At 34.1% G+C, this 20614-nt stretch overlaps 1 protein-coding gene and 1 long non-coding RNA gene across 2 annotated transcripts; one reads left to right on the forward strand and one right to left on the reverse strand.

The window, feature by feature from the left end:
* Positions 1-12243: 12243 nt before the first annotated feature.
* On the forward strand, positions 12244-13679 carry LOC107898559 (peroxidase A2). Its single transcript, XM_016824063.2, has 4 exons — positions 12244-12506; positions 12590-12769; positions 12862-13024; positions 13126-13679. Exons 1-4 carry the CDS (start codon positions 12300-12302, stop codon positions 13539-13541), a joined length of 966 nt encoding a protein of 321 aa, XP_016679552.2. The 5' UTR covers positions 12244-12299; the 3' UTR covers positions 13542-13679.
* Positions 13680-16450: 2771 nt separating this feature from the next.
* Positions 16451-17388, reverse strand: LOC107898569 (uncharacterized). Its single transcript, XR_001684449.2, has 2 exons — positions 17160-17388; positions 16451-16895 (listed from the first exon to the last, which is right to left on the reverse strand). It is a non-coding gene; the product is annotated as an uncharacterized lncRNA (long non-coding RNA).
* Between the last annotated feature and the right edge of the window lie 3226 nt (positions 17389-20614).

Consider the following 20614-nt stretch of genomic DNA (forward strand, 5'->3'; position numbering starts at 1 on the left):
TCATTAAGGAATATAAGCATGTAAATTTCAACTCATAACCATTTTTTTACAATTTGTAATTATTTTCTAAACTCAGAACAGGGGACTCCAAAAACAGTTCTGACCCTATCTTACTAAAATTCACATATCTTAAAATATAAATTTCCTTTTTCTACACCGTTATTTTTTCATGAAAATAGACTCCAACCATTAACCATATACACCTCTAATCATTTACTATTTGATTTTCAATTCACGTCATGTCTGCCTGAATTCTGTTTCTTTGCAAATTTATCCTTTCATGATTTCATGCATAATTTATCACCTAATCTTTCATAACAACAAACACTTCATCCTTAACCATTTTAATGACCATACATCATCAAATACTTACACATCACTCATTAGCAAAATCATCATTACAAACATACAAAATAACTAAATCCCTATACATGCCATAACTCAAACGTGTTTCGATATAAAATACCGAGCAGTTGTAGTTGATAGTGTGGACGATCTCCGACTTCTTTAGGATCCTTGAAGTAGCTTTGCAATACTATAAGAGAAAGAGAAATAAAAGAAGTAAGCATAAAGCTTAGTAAGTTTACTAGCAAATAAATAACAATATTTAACTTAAATAATTAAACTCAATGTCTATATCTCTAGTTTACTCTTTAGTTAATCTCGTACTAGTTCTCTTACTTGTTTACTTAGAATACTTGTGTGCATAACTTACTCAATCCTTGCTGCATCGTTGAACATCAATTGATAGTATAATAAGTTCTTAAGTCTCACAACTTACCTGAGCTTGCCATTTATGCTTTAAACTGAACTTTCATGAACATGATTCATTTACAAGCCCGTTGAGCTACATTGGAATAATAAGGATACTCGGGTCTCTTCTGATAATAACATGCCAAAGCCATGTCCCAGACATGGTCTTACATGGGATGTTCTCATGTTGGTGCCCATGCCATGTCCCAGACATGGTCTTATAGGGGACCTCTCATCTCGGTGCCAACGCCATGTCCCAGACATGGTCTTACATGGGACCTCTCATCTCGGTGCCAATGCCATGTCCCAGACATGGTCTTACATGGGACCTCTTTACCCAAATGTCATGACATTCGTATCCAGTACCATCCTTATGTATCAACGGGACTTTTTAATTTTAATTCTCTATCATTTCATGCTTAGATCATCATCAAATAAATTCATAAAATAAATTCATAGTTGCTGGAAAATAACAGCATTGATAATAAATATTGAAATATTGCATTTATTTACCGTAAACTTACCTCGGTACCAATTATAGCCAAATTCACCAACTTAGTCTTCAACTTTATTCTTCCCTTTGTCTAACCTCGAGTTTCGTACTTCTTGATCTAAAATAGTAAATTTAACTTATTTAATAATCACATTCATCAAAACAGCCCTCGACTCTAACTTTTTCAAAATTATAATTTTGCCCCTAAACTTTTACATAATTACATTTTCCCCAAGGCTCGGAAATTAAACTTCATCTCTTATTCTTATGTTTTATAACATTCTGAACATTTTTCCCTTCTATGGCAACATCAAATTCCCACTCTAACATGTACTTATGAACATTAGGTATTTTTACCGATTATGTCGTTTTACTCGTTTTCACTTAAAATTGCTTAGCAAAAGTTGTTTAACATAATTTCTAGCTTCATATTCTATCATAAAACATCAAAATAAACACTTTTCACCTATGGGTATTTTTCCAAATATAAACCCTAGGTTAAATTATTGCTAGAATAAGCTAAATTAAGCTACCGGGACTCCAAAAACGTAAAAAAACATTAAAAACGGGACTTGGGATCACTTACTATGGAGCTTGGAAGCTTGAAAACCCTAACTATGGCTTCCCCCCTTGCTGATTTCGTCCTAATGAAGAAGAAGATGATGATTTTTGCCATCTTTTTCCCTTTTAATTCATTTTAATTACTAGATTACCAAATTGCCCCTAACTTAAAAATTTTCTATTTCACTTATCTCATGTCCATTTTTGTCTACCAAGTTACCAATGGTATAATTACCATATAAGGACCTCCAATTTAAAGTTTCATAACAATTGGACACCTCTAACATGTAGAACTCAACTTTTGCACTTTTTACAATTTAGTCCTTTTGACTAAATTGAGTGCCCAAACGTCGAAATTTTCGAACGAAATTTTCACGAAATCATTTTGTGAAATTGTAGACCATAAAAATATAAGAAAAATAAAATTTTTCTCATCAGATTTGTGGTCCCGAAACCACTGTTCCGATAACCTCAAATTTGGGCCATTACAACTCTCCCCCCCTTTTTAAGATTTTCGTCCTCGAAAATCTTACCAGTAAAGAGATTCGGGTATTGCTTCCTCATTGTCTCTTCCGGTTCCCATGTTGCTTCCTCAATCCCGTGCTTTTGCCATAGCACTTTCACCAGATTTACCTTTTTGTTTCTAAGCTCCTTTGTTTCTCATACTAATACTTTAACCGGTTCTTCATTATAAGTCATATCCGGCTGAATTTCTACTTCTGTTGGAGTAATAACATGTGAAGGATCTGATCGATACCGTCGTAGCATAGATACATGAAATACATTATGAATTTTGTCGAGTTCCGGTGGTAAAGCCAATCGGTAAGCAACTGGTCCAATTCTTTCTATAATCTCATATGGTCCGATAAATCTTGGACTCAATTTACCCTTTCGACCGAACCGGAGAACTTTCTTCCAAGGAGACACTTTTAAGAATACTTTATCACCCACTTGAAATTCAATCTCCCTTCGTTTAAGATCGGCGTATAACTTCTGACGATCGGAAGCTGCTTTTAAACTATCTCGAATCAGCCTTACTTTTTCTTCTGTTTCCCTGATCAAATCAACCCCGTGTGTCTTCTTTTCACTGAGCTCTGTCCAATATAATGGTGTTCTACATTTTCTACCATACAAAGCTTCATACGGAGCCATTTTAATACTGGACTGATAACTGTTATTATAAGCAAATTCAATTAAAGGTAGATACCTTTCCCAATTACCTTGAAATTCTAATACACAACATCGGAGCATATCTTCCAATACCTGAATTACACGCTCAGATTGGCCATCTGTCTGAGGATGAAATGCAGTACTGAAATGCAACTGAGTACCCAAAGCTTCTTGCAATTTGTTCCAGAAACGAGACGTAAATCGGGGGTCTCTATCTGATATAATGGAGACAGGCACTCCATGTAGTCTAACAATCTCAGATATATACAGTTCAACTAATTTATCTAGAGAATAATCCATACGTACCGGGATAAAATGTGCTGATTTTGTTAATCGATCAACGATCACCCAAATGGCATCTTTCTTCTTCGGAGACAATGGTAATCCGGACACAAAATCCATAGTAATTCTTTCCCATTTCCATTCTGGTATAGTAATTGGCTGAAGCAACCCCGAAGGTACCTGATGTTCAGCTTTAACCTGTTGACATACCAAACATCTTGATACAAACTCAGAGATATCACGTTTCATACCCGACCACCAATACATCTTTTTCAAGTCATTATACATTTTATTACCTCCCGGATGTACGGACATAATACCACTGTGTACTTCGTGTAAAATCTTCTATACAAGTTCTGAATTCTTCGGTACACATACTCTGCCTCTGAATAATAAACAACCATCAGTTCCAATCTGAAATTCTGAATCATTACCTGACTCACAATGCACCCGTTTAGCCTGTAATTTCTCATCATTCCTCTGAGCTTCACATATTTGTTGACGAAATGTCGATTTAGCTCTCAATTCAGCTATGATTGAACCATCATTAGACAGTGACAACCGGGTATTCATAGCTCGTAAAGCAAATAGAGATTTTCGGCTCAAAGCATCAGCTACCACGTTAGCCTTACCCGGATGGTAATCAATAACCAAATCATAATCCTTTATCAATTCAAGCCACCTGCGTTGTCTCAAATTCAAATCTTTCTGTGTCATCAAATATTTCAAGCTTTTGTGATCAGTATAAATATGACACTTCTCACCATACAAATAATGCCGCCATATTTTCAATGCAAATACAATAGCAGCTAACTCGAGATCATGTACCGGGTAGTTTCTTTCATGTGGCTTAAGTTGTCTTGAAGCATAGGCTATTACTTTATCTTCTTGCATCAAGACACAACCCAAACCATTTAATGATGCATCACTATAAATAATAAATTCCTTACCCGATTCAGGCTGTACCAACACAGGTGCTTTCGTTAACAACTCCTTCAATCGGTCGAAACTTTGCTGGCATTTTTCTGTCCATTCAAATTTAACATCTTTCTGTAATAAACGGGTCATTGGAGAAGCTATCATAGAAAACCCTTGTACAAATCTCCGATAATAACCAGCTAAACCCAAGAAACTTCTAACTTCAGATACATTCTTCGGTGGACTCCAATTGACAATAGCTGAAATTTTACTCGGATCTACCCTGATGCCTTCTGCGGATACAATATGTCCGAGAAAACCTACCTCTCGAAGCCAAAATTCACATTTACTGAATTTAGCATAAAGTTTCTTTTCACGCAGAATTTGCAACACTATTTTCAAATGTTCTGCATGCTCAGTTTCATCCCGAGAATAAACTAAAATGTCATCAATAAAAACTACTACAAACCTATCTAGATACGGTCCGAATATCCGGTTCATCAAATCCATGAATACTGCAGGTGCATTAGTCAACCCAAACGGCATAACCAGAAACTCATAATGCCCATACCTGGTTCTGAAAGCTGTCTTTGGCACATCTGGCTCTTTTACCCGTAACTGATAATAACCCGATCGGAGATCAATCTTTGAAAATACTGTGGCACCTTTCAGTTGATCAAATAAGTCATCAATTCGAGGCAACGAGTACTTATTCTTTATAGTTACCTTATTTAGCTGCCGATAGTCAATACACAATCTCAAAGACCCGTCTTTCTTTTTCACAAACAGAATTGGAGCACCCCAAGGTGAATGACTCGGACGAACAAAGCCTCTGTCAACAAGTTCCTGTAACTGTGCCTTTAACTCTTTTAATTCTGTAGGAGTCATACGATACGGAGCTATGGAAATTAGGGCAGTTCCCGGAATCAAATCTATAGAAAATTCCACTTCTCTTTCTGGTGGCAACCCTGGTAATTCCTCTGGAAACACATCAGAAAATTCACATACAACTGGCACTGCCTGTATCTTTAACTCAGATACTTTAGTATCCAACACATACGCCAAATAAACATCATACCCTTTTCTAACACACCTCTGAGCTGTCATAACTGAAATCGTATCGGATAATCCCTCTGTCTGATTAGATTTAACCCAAAGTAATTCTCCATTCTGGCATTTCAACACAACATATTTTTGTCTACAGTTTACTACTGCATCATGCTGAGTTAACCAATCCATGCCCAATATCACATCAAACTCATCAAAAGGCAATAATATCAAGTCAACCGGGAAACAAATACCTTTTACCATCAGTGGACAATTTTTACAAACTTTATCCACTAACACAAACTGGCCCAGGGGGTTCGAGACTTTAACCATAAATTCAATAGGTTCAACAGACAAATTTTTAACAAATGCTAATTTTGTGCATATATATGAATGTGTAGAGCCAGGATCAATTAATGCAATAACAGTAGTATCATAGAGAGAAAATGTACCCGCAATTACATCAGGAGAGAACGCCTCTTCACGAGCTCGAATAGCATATGATCTTGCAGGTGCTCTAACATCTGATCTAACCGCTGAATCTCTGGATGCACCCCTATTACTTGCCTCCACTCCTGGGTTTCTCTGCGGTCTATCTCTGGTAAGAGCATTACCTGATCTCGCACTCGTTATTTCTTCTCTTTTAGTTGTTTCAGGACAATCCCGAATAAAGTGATCGGATGCTCCACATCTAAAACAAACATTTTCACCTGCTCTACACTCTCCGGGGTGGCGTCTCCCACATTGAGAACATTCAGGCCTAGGAGGTCGAGTACTGCCTGTACTTGCAACTGTAGTGGTTTGAGCTCTAAAACCCTCGAATCTTCTACTTCTGCTTCGGCCAGAATATATATGTGGAAAATGTGATCCGCTAGAGAGCTCCCTAGGCCTCTTAGATGTAGACTGAAATGATTTACTCATTTGCCTCTTCTTTGTATCCTGCGCTCCAGCTTCAGCTTTGCTCTTCTCTTTTTCTTTTAACAAGTCTTCTACTTTACAAGCTCTTTCTACCAGAACAACAAACTCTCTGATTTCCAATACACCCACTGATAGTCGGATGTCATCATTAAGCCCATCTTCAAATCTCTTGCACATGTTGGCTTCGGTGGATACAAATTCCCGAGCATACTTACTAAGTCTGACAAATTCGCGTTCATATTCAGTCACGGACATCTTACCTTGTTTTAGCTCAAGAAACTCCTTCCTTTTCTGATCTATAAATCTCTGGCTGATGTACTTCTTTCGAAACTCCTCCTGAAAGAAATCCCAAGTAACCCTCTCACTCGGTACGATAGACACGAGAGTCTTCCACCAATGATAAGCGGAATCTCTGAGAAGTGAGACCACACACTTCATACATTCTTCCGGTGTACAAGATAATTCTTCAAAAACCCTGATGGTATTCTCAAGCCAGAATTCTGCTTTTTCTGCATTGTCATCTTTGGTAGCCCGAAATTCTTCAGCCCCTTGCTTCCTAATCTTATCAACAGGTGGTCTCTCCCTGATAAATATACCTGCAGCTGGGGAAGCTACATGGGGAACCTGTGAATCTTGAGGGGGTGGAGGTCTTACAGCCGGATTCGTATGAACGAACTCAGCAAACCAATCATTCATGGCTTGGAAGAAGGCTTCTCTAGCTCCTCCTCCCTGTCTAACTGATGCAGGCCTTTCACTAACATTAACATCTAGTGGCGTCGTCCCTTCTGCGGAAGCAAGCGCATTACTTTCTACTTCATCTGTACTAGCTCGTTCAGGATCCATAACTATAAAAGAAAACATTTTAAAATCGTCAGGAGTCGTCACACTATCAAAATATATAAGTATGGCATGTATAGGTAGACACTTATTCATACCGAGTATTTCCAAGAACCGACTAAACCTGCTCTGATACCAACAAAATGTAACACCCCTTACCCGAGACCATTTCCGGAGTCGAGCACGAGGCATTACTTAGCTTATCTTACCAATTCGGAGCATAAAAACTAGGTTTGAAAATTTATTTCACTATTTACAGCAAATCTGTCCAATCGCGCAGCAGTTGCTAAATTAATTATAACTTGAGCTACAGAACTCGAAATTTAATTCCGTAAATTTTCCCTGAAACTAGACTCATATATATAGTCACCATAAAATTTTTAGAATTTTTGGTTCAGCCAATTAGTACAGTTTATTAGTTAAATTCTCCCCTGTTTCACCATTCGACTATTCTGACCTCTTGTTACTAAAAATAAGTTTTCTCACTGTAGGATTTTCATATGAAGTTCTTACTTGTTTCTACAGAAAATAGACTCATTAAGGAATATAAGCATGTAAATTTCAACTCATAACCATTTTTTTACAATTTGTAATTATTTTCTAAACTCAGAACAGGGGACTCCAAAAACAGTTCTGACCCTATCTTACTAAAATTCACATATCTTAAAATATAAATTTCCTTTTTCTACACCGTTATTTTTTCATGAAAATAGACTCAACAAGATTTAATTCCATATATCATTCACCCTCTAATTCATTTTATACTATCTTGGGTGATTTTTCAAATTCACGTCACTGTGCTGCCTGAATTCTGTTTCTTTGCAAAATTTTATCCTTTCATGATTTCCATGCATAATTTATCACCTAATCTTTCATAACAACAAACACCTTCATCCTTAACCATTTTAATGACCATACATCATCAAATACTTACACATCACTCATTAGCAAAATCATCATTACAAACATACAAAATAACTAAATCCCTATACATGCCATAACTCAAACGTGTTTCGATATAAAATACCGAGCAGTTGTAGTTGATAGTGTGGACGATCTCCGACTTCTTTAGGATCCTTGAAGTAGCTTTGCAATACTATAAGAGAAAGAGAAATAAAAGAAGTAAGCATAAAGCTTAGTAAGTTTACTAGCAAATAAATAACAATATTTAACTTAAATAATTAAACTCAATGTCTATATCTCTAGTTTACTCTTTAGTTAATCTCGTACTAGTTCTCTTACTTGTTTACTTAGAATACTTGTGTGCATAACTTACTCAATCCTTGCTGCATCGTTGAACATCAATTGATAGTATAATAAGTTCTTAAGTCTCACAACTTACCTGAGCTTGCCATTTATGCTTTAAACTGAACTTTCATGAACATGATTCATTTACAAGCCCGTTGAGCTACATTGGAATAATAAGGATACTCGGGTCTCTTCTGATAATAACATGCCAAAGCCATGTCCCAGACATGGTCTTACATGGGATGTTCTCATGTTGGTGCCCATGCCATGTCCCAGACATGGTCTTATAGGGGACCTCTCATCTCGGTGCCAACGCCATGTCCCAGACATGGTCTTACATGGGACCTCTCATCTCGGTGCCAATGCCATGTCCCAGACATGGTCTTACATGGGACCTCTTTACCCAAATGTCATGACATTCGTATCCAGTACCATCCTTATGTATCAACGGGACTTTTTAATTTTAATTCTCTATCATTTCATGCTTAGATCATCATCAAATAAATTCATAAAATAAATTCATAGTTGCTGGAAAATAACAGCATTGATAATAAATATTGAAATATTGCATTTATTTACCGTAAACTTACCTCGGTACCAATTATAGCCAAATTCACCAACTTAGTTTTCAACTTTATTCTTCCCTTTGTCTAACCTCGAGTTTCGTACTTCTTGATCTAAAATAGTAAATTTAACTTATTTAATAATCACATTCATCAAAACAGCCCTCGACTCTAACTTTTTTAAAATTACAATTTTGCCCCTAAACTTTTACATAATTACATTTTTCCCCAAGGCTCGGAAATTAAACTTCATCTCTTATTCTTATGTTTTATAACATTCTGAACATTTTTCCCTTCTATGGCAACATCAAATTCCCACTCTAACATGTACTTATGAACATTAGGTATTTTTACCGATTATGTCGTTTTACTCGTTTTCACTTAAAATTGCTTAGCAAAAGTTGTTTAACATAATTTCTAGCTTCATATTCTATCATAAAACATCAAAATAAACACTTTTCACCTATGGGTATTTTTCCAAATATAAACCCTAGGTTAAATTATTGCTAGAATAAGCTAAATTAAGCTACCGGGACTCCAAAAACGTAAAAAAACATTAAAAACGGGACTTGAGATCACTTACTATGGAGCTTGGAAGCTTGAAAACCCTAACTATGGCTTCCCCCCTTGCTGATTTCGTCCTAATGAAGAAGATGATGATTTTTGCCATCTTTTTCCCTTTTAATTCATTTTAATTACTAGATTACCAAATTGCCCCTAACTTAAAAATTTTCTATTTCACTTATCTCATGTCCATTTTTGTCTACCAAGTTACCAATGGTATAATTACCATATAAGGACCTCCAATTTAAAGTTTCATAACAATTGGACACCTCTAACATGTAGAACTCAACTTTTGCACTTTTTACAATTTAGTCCTTTTGACTAAATTGAGTGCCCAAACGTCAAAATTTTCGAACGAAATTTTCACGAAATCATTTTGTGAAATTGTAGACCATAAAAATATAAGAAAAATAAAATTTTTCTCATCGGATTTGTGGTCCCGAAACCACTGTTCCGATAACCTCAAATTTGGGCCATTACAGTTTCCAAACATCAAACATTGCCTTTGTTTTGGGAGATTTTCAAATAAACATTTGTAAAGCCGGCTCAAAACGCATTTTACTTAGTTCACATGTGGTACAAAACAGTGAAACAAATAAAAATTGGCCCAAATGTGTTGGAGAAGAAAGCATAGGATCAAGCACAAAATAAATATACATGATTACAACATTATATTATTGAATGAGAAAGATAACAATTCGAACATACAATTTGAAATATACAATAATAATGACTTCCCAACACATTATATTCAAACAACATTGACAATCAAAAACAAATGCATACATGCATACATTTATATAGCAAACTAGTAAAATATAAAACCAATTTTTGAGTGATAATAAATGAATTTAAAATAAAAGAAGAAAAGGAAGTTTTTAAATAACTATTACATAAAAATAAATATGAAATACCAAAATAATCTAAAATAAAATATATTGTTTTAAAATTGATAGCGCGTAAAATAAAAACTTAATAGAATTAATACATATATAAAAATAGTAGATGAGGATGTCAAATATATATATATAATAAAATAAGATCTTTAAAAGAGATAAATTACGTATAAAAAAATTTAAAATATATATGTGTGTGAATAAATTTCAAAATAAATAAATAAATAAATAATATGAACATAAAACAATATGAAATCGACAATATATATGAAAAATAATGTATAACATAATGACATATAAAATTATTTAAAATAGATACTGAATAAATTTTGAAAATCAAAAGGACACGTATAAAGAAGTTGTAAAATAGAAATTTTAATATATATGAATAAAAGAAATTACAAACTAAAATAATATAGGATTAATATAAAAAAAACTATGATAAGATAATTTTAAAAGAATGAGCAATAATATATTTTAAAAAAATACAAAAAATAAAAAAAATCATTAAACTAAAGAAACTCAACTGAAATAAAAATAAATCAAGAGAACAATTTATAAACAAATAAAATTACTTAAACATAGTTAAAGACTAGAATGAACTGCGCTTAAATAAATAGGGATTTAAAATGCAAATATCCCAACTCACAAAACACAGCGTTTAAGTGAAGATCAAATTAAAACGTTGCTCAAATCCCAGGAAAGAAATAAAAATAAATAAGACATAATCGGACCTAATTCTAGATCAATACAAGAAAAGAGGGACTCATCGCGTAATTAACCCTCAAAGACCTAGAACGCGCGGATCTGATCGCATCTGGGTCGAGTCATCGGGTTTGTGCCCATAGGGCACCGTTTTGGAGCCATTGCAATTGACTCTGAACGGTGCCGTTTTCTGCCTTTTACAAAGGTTAAAATCAAGCCAAATTTGGCCGAATTAACCCTAGCCCATTTCTCCTCAACTAGCAGACCTTAGATCCCCTCTTTCAAACACCGATCCGCCTCCCTAAACGGCGACCAATGCCTTCAAGCTTTGAGGGATGTTTTTTTTAGCCTCAAGGTTCCTTCTATACCTCGATCTTCAACGAAGCAACAAGGATCCACGGCGTATTGGTAAAGCTTCACTTTATTTTTTTTGTTTTCAAATGCACAAGCGAAAGGCCAAAGGAAATAAATTGAAAGAAAAAAATCAAAAGCTTCAGGAATCTTGAATCAGAAATCACCTTTTAATTTTGGTGGTTTTTTTTTATTTCAGTATTTCGTAAAAAAAATCAAGACGAAAAATACATCCGCCTTCTATGGCTTTATATAGCCGAAATCAAAAGAAAAATACATTATTTTTTGCTATTTTGTGCTGCTGTCGTGTTTTTTGTTTGCAGGTATGGGGTACGGGGCCAGCTGTGGCGTACGACTCGTTGACGTGGAGGCGTGGGCGTGAGAGTGGCTGTGGCACAAGGAGGCTGTACGGCGTTAAAGGCTGGGGGCTGCGGCGCTCCTTGCTGCTAAGGTTTATTAGTTTAGCCAAACCTAAGTTTAGATTTTGGGCCATTAGCCCCTGTTGTAAATGGGTATTTGAGTTTGTTATTGGGCTTGTATTGGTTGTAATCGGACTTGAACTGCTGGTTTGGTTTTATTATTATTTTGGTTTATGTTTGTACGGGCCCGGATAGATTTGGGCCTATACAAGTAAAACCCATAGGTACACAATGTGAGGCCATTAAGTGAAGTGGAGCATCATTTAGCTCTTGATATACAAAACCTGTAAAAATGATGTTTTAAAAAGAAAAAACGCAAGAACTTCGGATCTTGGATTTCAAAGTCAGAGAATAAAAAAAGAGATGACAATCACGCGTTTGCATTATTATTGATAAGGTGATCAAAGAATCATATCAAAATAATAATGTTTCACACTGCCCTATGCCAGATATGCTCAAATGCGCAACTTGCAACCCCAGCTATGAGAATACCTCTATATAAAGGATCTTCTTTGGAGTCTCTTACAGTACCTCAATTTCCTTTCAAATAATAATCCATCTTTTTTAAAAAAGAATGTCTTCGTTTCAAATGATTACTTCCCTTTTCCTGCTAGCAATGATGGTGGGGGCATCTAATGCTCAACTCAGTGCCACATATTACGCCAAAACCTGCCCCAATGTGTCCAGCATTGTTCGGAGTGTGCTACGGCAAGCTGAACAAAATGACATTTGGATATTTCCCAAGCTCGTTCGCCTTCACTTTCATGATTGTTTCGTCCATGTAACAACACAATATTTGCCCCATTATATATATAGCTCATACCAAAATGTATTTACATGCATGAACTAACGGTGTACTTGCAGGGTTGCGATGCCTCGCTACTGCTGAACGGTACGGACAGTGAGAAAACAGCAACCCCGAACCTTTCGACGGATGGATATGCTGTTATCGATGATATCAAAACAGCGTTGGAGAAAACTTGCGCTCGCGTCGTCTCGTGTGCTGATATTTTGGCCCTGGCTGCTCAAATTTCTGTTTCCTTGGTATGTTTTTTTGTTATTAATGCTGCTGATCTTTTGTATTGATCAAATTAGCAGTAGAACAATGTTATTTAAAGAGTGTGTTTGGTTTGCAGGGTGGAGGTCCAACATGGAAAGTCCCACTAGGAAGAAGGGACAGTCGGACCGCACACCGGGAAGGAACTGGAACCATCCCCACCGGACATGAGAGCCTTGCCGTTATTGCAACCCTGTTCAAGAGCATGGGACTTGATTCCACTGATCTAGTCGCTTTGTCCGGTAAGCACAAACATTAAACCCGAGCCTAAGCACATGGAATACACTCGATGAACAAACATTTAATATGTTTCATTTTTCATGAAATGCTCATTGGTTCTCAGGTGTTCACACATTTGGAAGGGCTCGATGTGCTGCATTCATGGACCGCCTCTACAATTTCAATAACGTATCAGGAAAAATTGACCCGACCCTCAACGGGACATACGCGAAAACACTTGGACAACTATGTCCCAAAGGCGGAGACGTCACGAGTTTGATCGATCTCGACGAACAAACTTGGCTTACGTTCGACAACAAGTACTTTTTGGATCTTCAAAACCGTAGGGGACTGCTTCAAACAGACCAAGAACTGTTCTCGACAAAAGGGGCTGAAACAGTGGCCATTGTCAACAGGTTTGCAAGCAGCCAAAGCCAATTCTTTAATAGCTTCGCAAAGGCCATGATAAAGATGGGGAACATAAACCCCTTGACTGGTACCAATGGAGAGATAAGGCTTGATTGCAGAAAGATCAATTAAAATAAGTTTAAAGTGTGGGTGAGTTTTTATTTGTTGTAGTCATAGGGGTGTGTTTCCTTGAAGAATGCAAGGAATAGTGAAATTTTAGTTCATTGTTCGGTCCAAATGGAAAAATAAAATTCAAGAATCTGAGTTCCATAGCAAAATTAGCCATTCCAAATTATGAAAGATTTGTGATGTATTAGACTTGATATTTGATCAACATTTGTAAGCAATGATATGTCATGGATGGTTTTCAATGTTGTAAATATAAGATCGGAAGTCAAATATTTTAAGAAATTAAAAAGGAATTTAAAAAATATATATATAGAGAGAGAGAGAGAGAGAATATTAAAAGTTAGAAAAAAATCAATGATAAAAATAGATTTTCAAGTTTTAATCAGTTTCGGTTTGTTACCCATTCAAAACTGTTTTTACTATTTCGATTATATGTTACCGTTTTAACTTTTGATTCTTCGTCCAATTTACTGACATGCATTTTAATGCAAGAAATATTTGAATTGGAGATGAGTGTATGACACAAATATCATAGTTCTAAAATTAGTTTGTATTTACATACAATCCACGGACAGTTGTGTACATTAAATTTATAATATTGGTTTTTTTTTAGTAATTTTTCTCAAAAAAAAATCACTAATGAATTGAAAAAGTAATGTAATTATAAAATATTTTTAAAAGTATTTAATTAATTTAGAATCAATTATATTAATGTTATTTAATTTAAAATTATTTAATATTTAATATTAAATTAATAAAAATTCATTATAGTTTGAATATTAATATCAATATATTATAATTTAAATAATATTATTAATAATTTCTTACAGATTATTTATTTTATATATATTTAAATTAGTTTGTTTTAATGTAAAAAATGTTAATGTTTGATTTTTTGATAATTTTATATTTATCTTTTCATTATTTTAATCTAATTAACTTTTATTATATTTTTAATATAATATTAATTTGATAAATGTTAGTAACATGTGTCATTTTTATATAAAATTAAATGAATTGTTAAAAGAAAACATGGTTAAAATTTGTAATAAAATAAATTTTAAAAGACAATCAACATGATAGATGGTAATAGTTGTATGATCCAATTTAAATATAAATATTTTACAAAAAAAATACTAATTAATAAAACGTGTGTATTTTAGGAAAATTTAAATGATATAAGAGAATAAGTCTCGTGTATTAAAATTTAGCTATTTTAAAGGAAATAAGGAGGATTTAAAACACCAATTATATAGCACCACAGTAGATATGGCTTTACTCTAATTTCAACATAATTCTAACTTAGATTTCCAATACTTTTCAACCTCCTCAACCGATCTTCCAAACCAAAGATTTTCCCCAATCCAAAACACAATATTAATTAGTTGAAAACCAAATTAAACATTATAATAAAACCATTAATTCTTTCCCAAAAAAACCTATTAATTCTTTTGCCCCATTCACATATAATCAAATTCATGTATAGTTTCGATTTTAAAGTTAATTTTAAAGGTATAAAAAAATGGAAAGCAAAAAAGTAAAATTTTAATAATTTAATTTTGAATACTTTAATTAAAAAATTGAAATAATGAGGTGTATAATAATATTTTTACAAAAGGATTTTAAGATCCTCCTAATGTAAGTGGTTCACATTTATTTAAATTTTTAAAAATGTTAACTTTAAATGAAATATTTTCTATTAACCTTTTTATATTTAATTTTTGACCAAAACTTGAATTAATTTTAAAATTTTAATGTTTTCCTTTAAAATTTGTGTCAAACGGAATGCATGGAATACTAATAACACAACATCAAATTTATTTATTAAATTATATGTAAGATATACTAATAACATGCATGACTTGATCAAGGGATAAAGCATTAGGGAGGGGGGCAAAATTATATTACGAAATTTTAAAGGGGTTAAAATATAATTTTATTGATTAAGGCTGACTTCCAAAAAATAACTTACTTTTCTGAAAAAGTTAATATTTTCTAGTGTTTGGATAATCTGTGTAAAATATTTTTTGTTGTTTGGTAGATTTCTTAAAAATATTTTATAAAATTTGTTTTGAATGAAACAAACATACATTCTAAATTTTCTTATCTTTTAATTGTTTAATATATTAAGTTTATTTTATATCTATAATTTTATATTTTACATTGTTTTTGCATATATTAAAAATATTTTGTTAAATTTAGGTTCATTACAACCTCATTTTTTAGTTGCATGATTACCATGTGAGTATCTTTTATTTAAAAATGTGATATAAACAAAATTAACAAAAAATTTAACAATATTAACAATTTTCAAATCTGAAAAGTAGAGCGACTAAATTCTTGAAAATAAAAAAAGTACAAAGACTAAATTGCAAATTTGTGAGAAGTATGTAGAGCCTCGTGACATATTTTAACATTTATACTACAAAACATTTATTATTAATATATTTATAATTGTAATAAATATTTATTATTATTTTTGGTGAATAATAAATATTTATTATTAAAATATTAGTATTGAATGTTTTCAAAAATATGTGATGAAAATTATTTAAAATTATTATTTTTAAAATTTATTATTAAATAAATAGAAATATTTATTAAAATAATAAATTATATTAATTATATTAGCAATTTATTGTATTACTAAATATAAATAATTAAATAGGTATGTTTAAATATATTGAAAAATACAATATTTTAAATATTTTTGAAAATAAAAATAATTTTTTTATTAATATAATAATATTAAACTTAATTTAAGTTAATTTTTATATAAAAATAAAATTATCAATAGAGAAACTCTTTTCCGGAAAATAACTTACGTTTTTCAAAAGTATAAGCCATTTTACAGGAAAAATGGCTCATTTTCCGTTGATCAAACTATTTTCTATGAAATAAACACAGGAAAATGCAAAAAAAAAAATTCATAATTTTTTTTACATATAAACAAACTGACGAATTATTTTTCATTAAACTAAAAACTTATATATATGTAGTTGCGGACTTGATTTCTAGGTTTTTGACCGTAGAGTCTTAAGACTTTTGTACTTGTGATTTTTGTAAGACCCAATTTTAGCCCGGGATACTTAATTCTAGCCCAATAAATAAAACCCAAATAATCCACATAAAAAAATCCAAAAAAGAAGAGTCCAAAATTACAAAAGCAATAAACCCAATTAAGCCCAAAATAAACCTAACCCTAGATCCCAAACGACCCAAAACTAAACTAACTTTTCAACAAAAAAGGAAAACAGCCGCTGCTCCCTTCCACCACGCGCGTCGGCGCACCTCCCACGACCGGCCAACTCGCGTGTAGCACAGCCCACGTCCAGTTCTCCCCCACATCTTCATGACCTGTGAGTTGAGCAAAAATAGCCAAAAACCGCTTTTATTTTGGCTATAAAAGCCTTCGTTTTTAAGTGTAAAGGGGTTATTTTTTTTGGTTCTTTTTCCTCAAGAAGATTGTACACGAAATACATACAAAATCAATAGAAAGCAATCAAGATATACTTCTAAGGTGATTTAAAGTCTCATTTTTCTTTCGATTTTATTTTTATTTTCCTTTGATTTTCATCTATTGTGTGTAAACAATATAAGAGAAAGAAGGAGAAAACTCACCGGAGTTGTATCACGCTTGCATCGCCGGAGGACTCGATCCCGTTCGCCACGGTCGGATTTGGGGAGGTTGAAATTTGGTCGTTCGGCTGGGGTGTTTGAGTTGAGTGATAATAAAGCTTTTAGGTTTTTAAAGAAACAAAAGTTAGACATTTTTAGCAAAAAAATTGATTTTAAAACAAGTTTTACCTTTTTTTAATAATAAAAGAAAGTAAATTTTAAAGGCAGCAGTATTTTGGGGTGGGGGAAAGCGTGTTGACCCAATTGCCAGGCTGGGTCCACGCATTTTACTTTAAATGGGTAATTTGCGCAGCCAGTCCTCCCCTTTTTGCACTAGAGTTCGATTGGGCCCTTCCCATGGTTTCTTTAATTCTTTTAAATTGGCCCAGGAATTTGCACGAATGTTCATCTAGGTCCGTGCTGAAATGGTTCGTTTTGGGGTTTGGTTAATTTGCTTTTTCAGTCCCCAAATGTTGGAGCACGTTTTACTTTGGCCCAAAATTCTACTTAAATGGTTTGCTTTGTTCATAAATTGTCCCTTTAATTCTGTTTTTCTTCCAATTAAATTTTTATTCATTTTTTCTACAAAATAAGAATATATTATTTTAACAATTAGTTTTTAAATTGTTTTGCGTTATATTGGTTCCTAGTTTTCATGTAGTTTTGTGTATCACGTGTTATTTTTTTTGTTTTCGATTCGTATCCACTTATTATAGTTTCATGCTTATAATTATGTTTTAGTTTCTTATTATTGCATCATGATTTTTTTTTATTTTTTTATAAAAAAGAATTCTGCATTTTCGCTTAACGTCGATTGCTTTTTACTATAAAGTAAACCAAACGAATATATTTTGAGCCGATTTTATAATTGCTTATTTGAGAAACTCTTCAAAACAAGGCAATGTTTCGTGTTTGGGGAAATTCGGGAAATCGTACCCTAACGTGTTGGGTTTCGATTTTTCCATTTTGCCAAAGAACGGAGTACCCTTTTAAGAGTTCATTGCGTGCTTTGGAAATTAGGAGGTGATCTCAATTTTTAGAGGCTTAAGGTATCATGTCCTAACGTGCTGGATGTGGTATTTTATTTCTTTGGAGTGAGAGAACCTTAAAATCCAATTCGAATTGTTCATACATTTTTAAAGGAATCATGTTTTAAATTATTTCCAAATTTTCAAGGATAGGACATTCAATAATCAATTGGTACCAATTTTGGGCGTTACGGGGGTGTTAACCCTTCCTCGTGCGTAACCGACTCCCGAACCCTTTTTCTCAATTTTCGTAGACCTAAAATTATTATTTTAATAAATCAAATGTTTTATTAAAATGATTAGCCTCAAGGTGATCCGATTCCACCTCAAAAAAGGGTTAGTGTCGACTCCATACCTCGTTTTAAAGTCGATCCTCGTTTTCCAAAATAAAAAAGGTTTCGACAGCTTGGCGACTCCACTGGGGACCAATAAGAGAGTCAAGCCGTAAAATTGATTATTTTCTGTCCTTTTGTCGAAAATTTAAAATTTAGATTTTAACATACGATCCTTTTATTGCATTTCATGGGTTTTATGGTTTTTTTCATTTTATTCGTGTTTTGCATTTTGAGTTTTTTTTATATCCCCTCACATCATCTTGCATGACTGTTGTGGTCGCACCTTTTTAAGTGGGAGTGAGAAACTACGCCTTCGTGAGGTTTTCACCTCCGCATGAGCTAGTGGACTGCTTCCGGGATACATCCGTACCTATGTCTTCATGAGGTTTTCACCTCTGCATGGCCATAGGGAAATGTATTCCCCTGAATTGAACTAGATCCGCATGAGCCTATAATGGGTGAGGGTTGAGGAATCTACTGGTTCAAGTACCATTTCCTTAGAACCGAGCCACATATAGTGAACTCTAGGAGCCCGCCCTAGGTAGAGCTATGTTGAACTCTAGTGATTACCTATTTAGGTGTTTAATTATTTTCTATTTGCTTAATTTTTTATTTTTTGATACTAACTTGTTGTGTTTTGTTGTGATTATGTTTTGCATGTCATTTCATATTAAAGAAGTGTCTATTTCTGTTCGGTTGCTAAATTAGAAAGCTTGTTATGGAGAGCGAATTCCTTGATAAAGTTGAGGATAATGCAGCTGTCCGTATGTGGTCAGAGAAGATGCAACTTGAGAAAGGGGATAGCCTAGCTGAGGGGTATACATCGGGGTTGTCGGGCTTCACTCGCATCAATGTGACCCAAAACGAGTTCTAGGAATTGAGGGATATATGGGCTCGTTGGGATGATGAGACCAAGCACCTATTCTATCAAAGTTATGGTGACTTACCCTACCTGCTCGATATCAAGGTGGACAAGTACTTGTTTCAGGCTATGGCTCAGTTTTAGAACCTGGCGTATAGTTGCTTTACCTTCTGGTGGACTTGGTGCCTACTGTGGAGGAGTATACAGTTTTGCTTCGTTGTCCAAAGGTTCAAGTCGAGAAAGTTTATTCCAAGGCTACTAGTGCCCTAGCTTGTGTAAAGAAGTTAATGAGTATCACTAGGATGAGTAAACAACGGGTTACAGCTTGAATTCAGCAAAAGGGTGATGGTAGGTGCATTCCTTGGGTAAGTTTGAGGGACCTGATCGTAGCTTATCCAGATACAAAGAGGAAAGTTGACGTCTTCGACTTGAGTATCTATAGTTTGGTGATTTTCCCCAAGACTTTAAGGCATATAGATGAAGCAGTTGTTGATTTCTTTGATCGACTTGATAAAGGGGTCACACCGGTGCCGGCAATTCTTGCTGAGACATTCAGATCCTTGAGTACATGTCGGAGGGCAAGTGAAGGTAGATTTATAGGGTGTGCGCAGTTATTGTTGGCTTGGTTCCACAGCCATTTTTGGAAGGTGGATAAGGTTTCCTATCGGATTTTTTTCGAGAGTTACTCCCTGTTAAAAGAGATAGTAGCCATGTCTAAGAGAGATGACATATCAAAAGAAAATTGGATCGCGCTCCTCCGAAATCTTCAAGAAGAGGATGTTGAGTGGAGAGCTCCTTGGTTTGTTCCTGATGAGATCCTCTATCGGTGTAGGAGTTTTGATTGGGTACCTCTACTTGGAATTTGGAGAGCTGCTGGATATGCCCCTTTGCTCGTTTTAAGACAATACAGGTCAAGGCAGTTTATACCGATGACACATGGATTAGCCCAGAGTGAGTTCGCGTATAGGGAGAAGAATTATAAGAAAAAGGTTCAAGAGATTTCTGATGCTTGGAAATAGACGCGCTGGATAAAGAGATTGACTGTTGGATCAATGACGACTCCTGAATACAATGGGTGGTTGAGTAAAAGAGTTAATGATAATATCCCCGAGCCAAGTTTGAAGGATGTTCGTACGATGGAAGAATATTTTCAAGTAATCTCCTCCGAGCTTGAAATCGTAAAACGGGACTTCGAAAATAGAAATGAGGAGTTATGGAAAAAGATAGAACAAT

Source organism: Gossypium hirsutum, chromosome A11, assembly GCF_007990345.1.
Source record: "Gossypium hirsutum isolate 1008001.06 chromosome A11, Gossypium_hirsutum_v2.1, whole genome shotgun sequence".
In the NCBI taxonomy this organism is placed as follows: domain Eukaryota; kingdom Viridiplantae; phylum Streptophyta; class Magnoliopsida; order Malvales; family Malvaceae; genus Gossypium; species Gossypium hirsutum.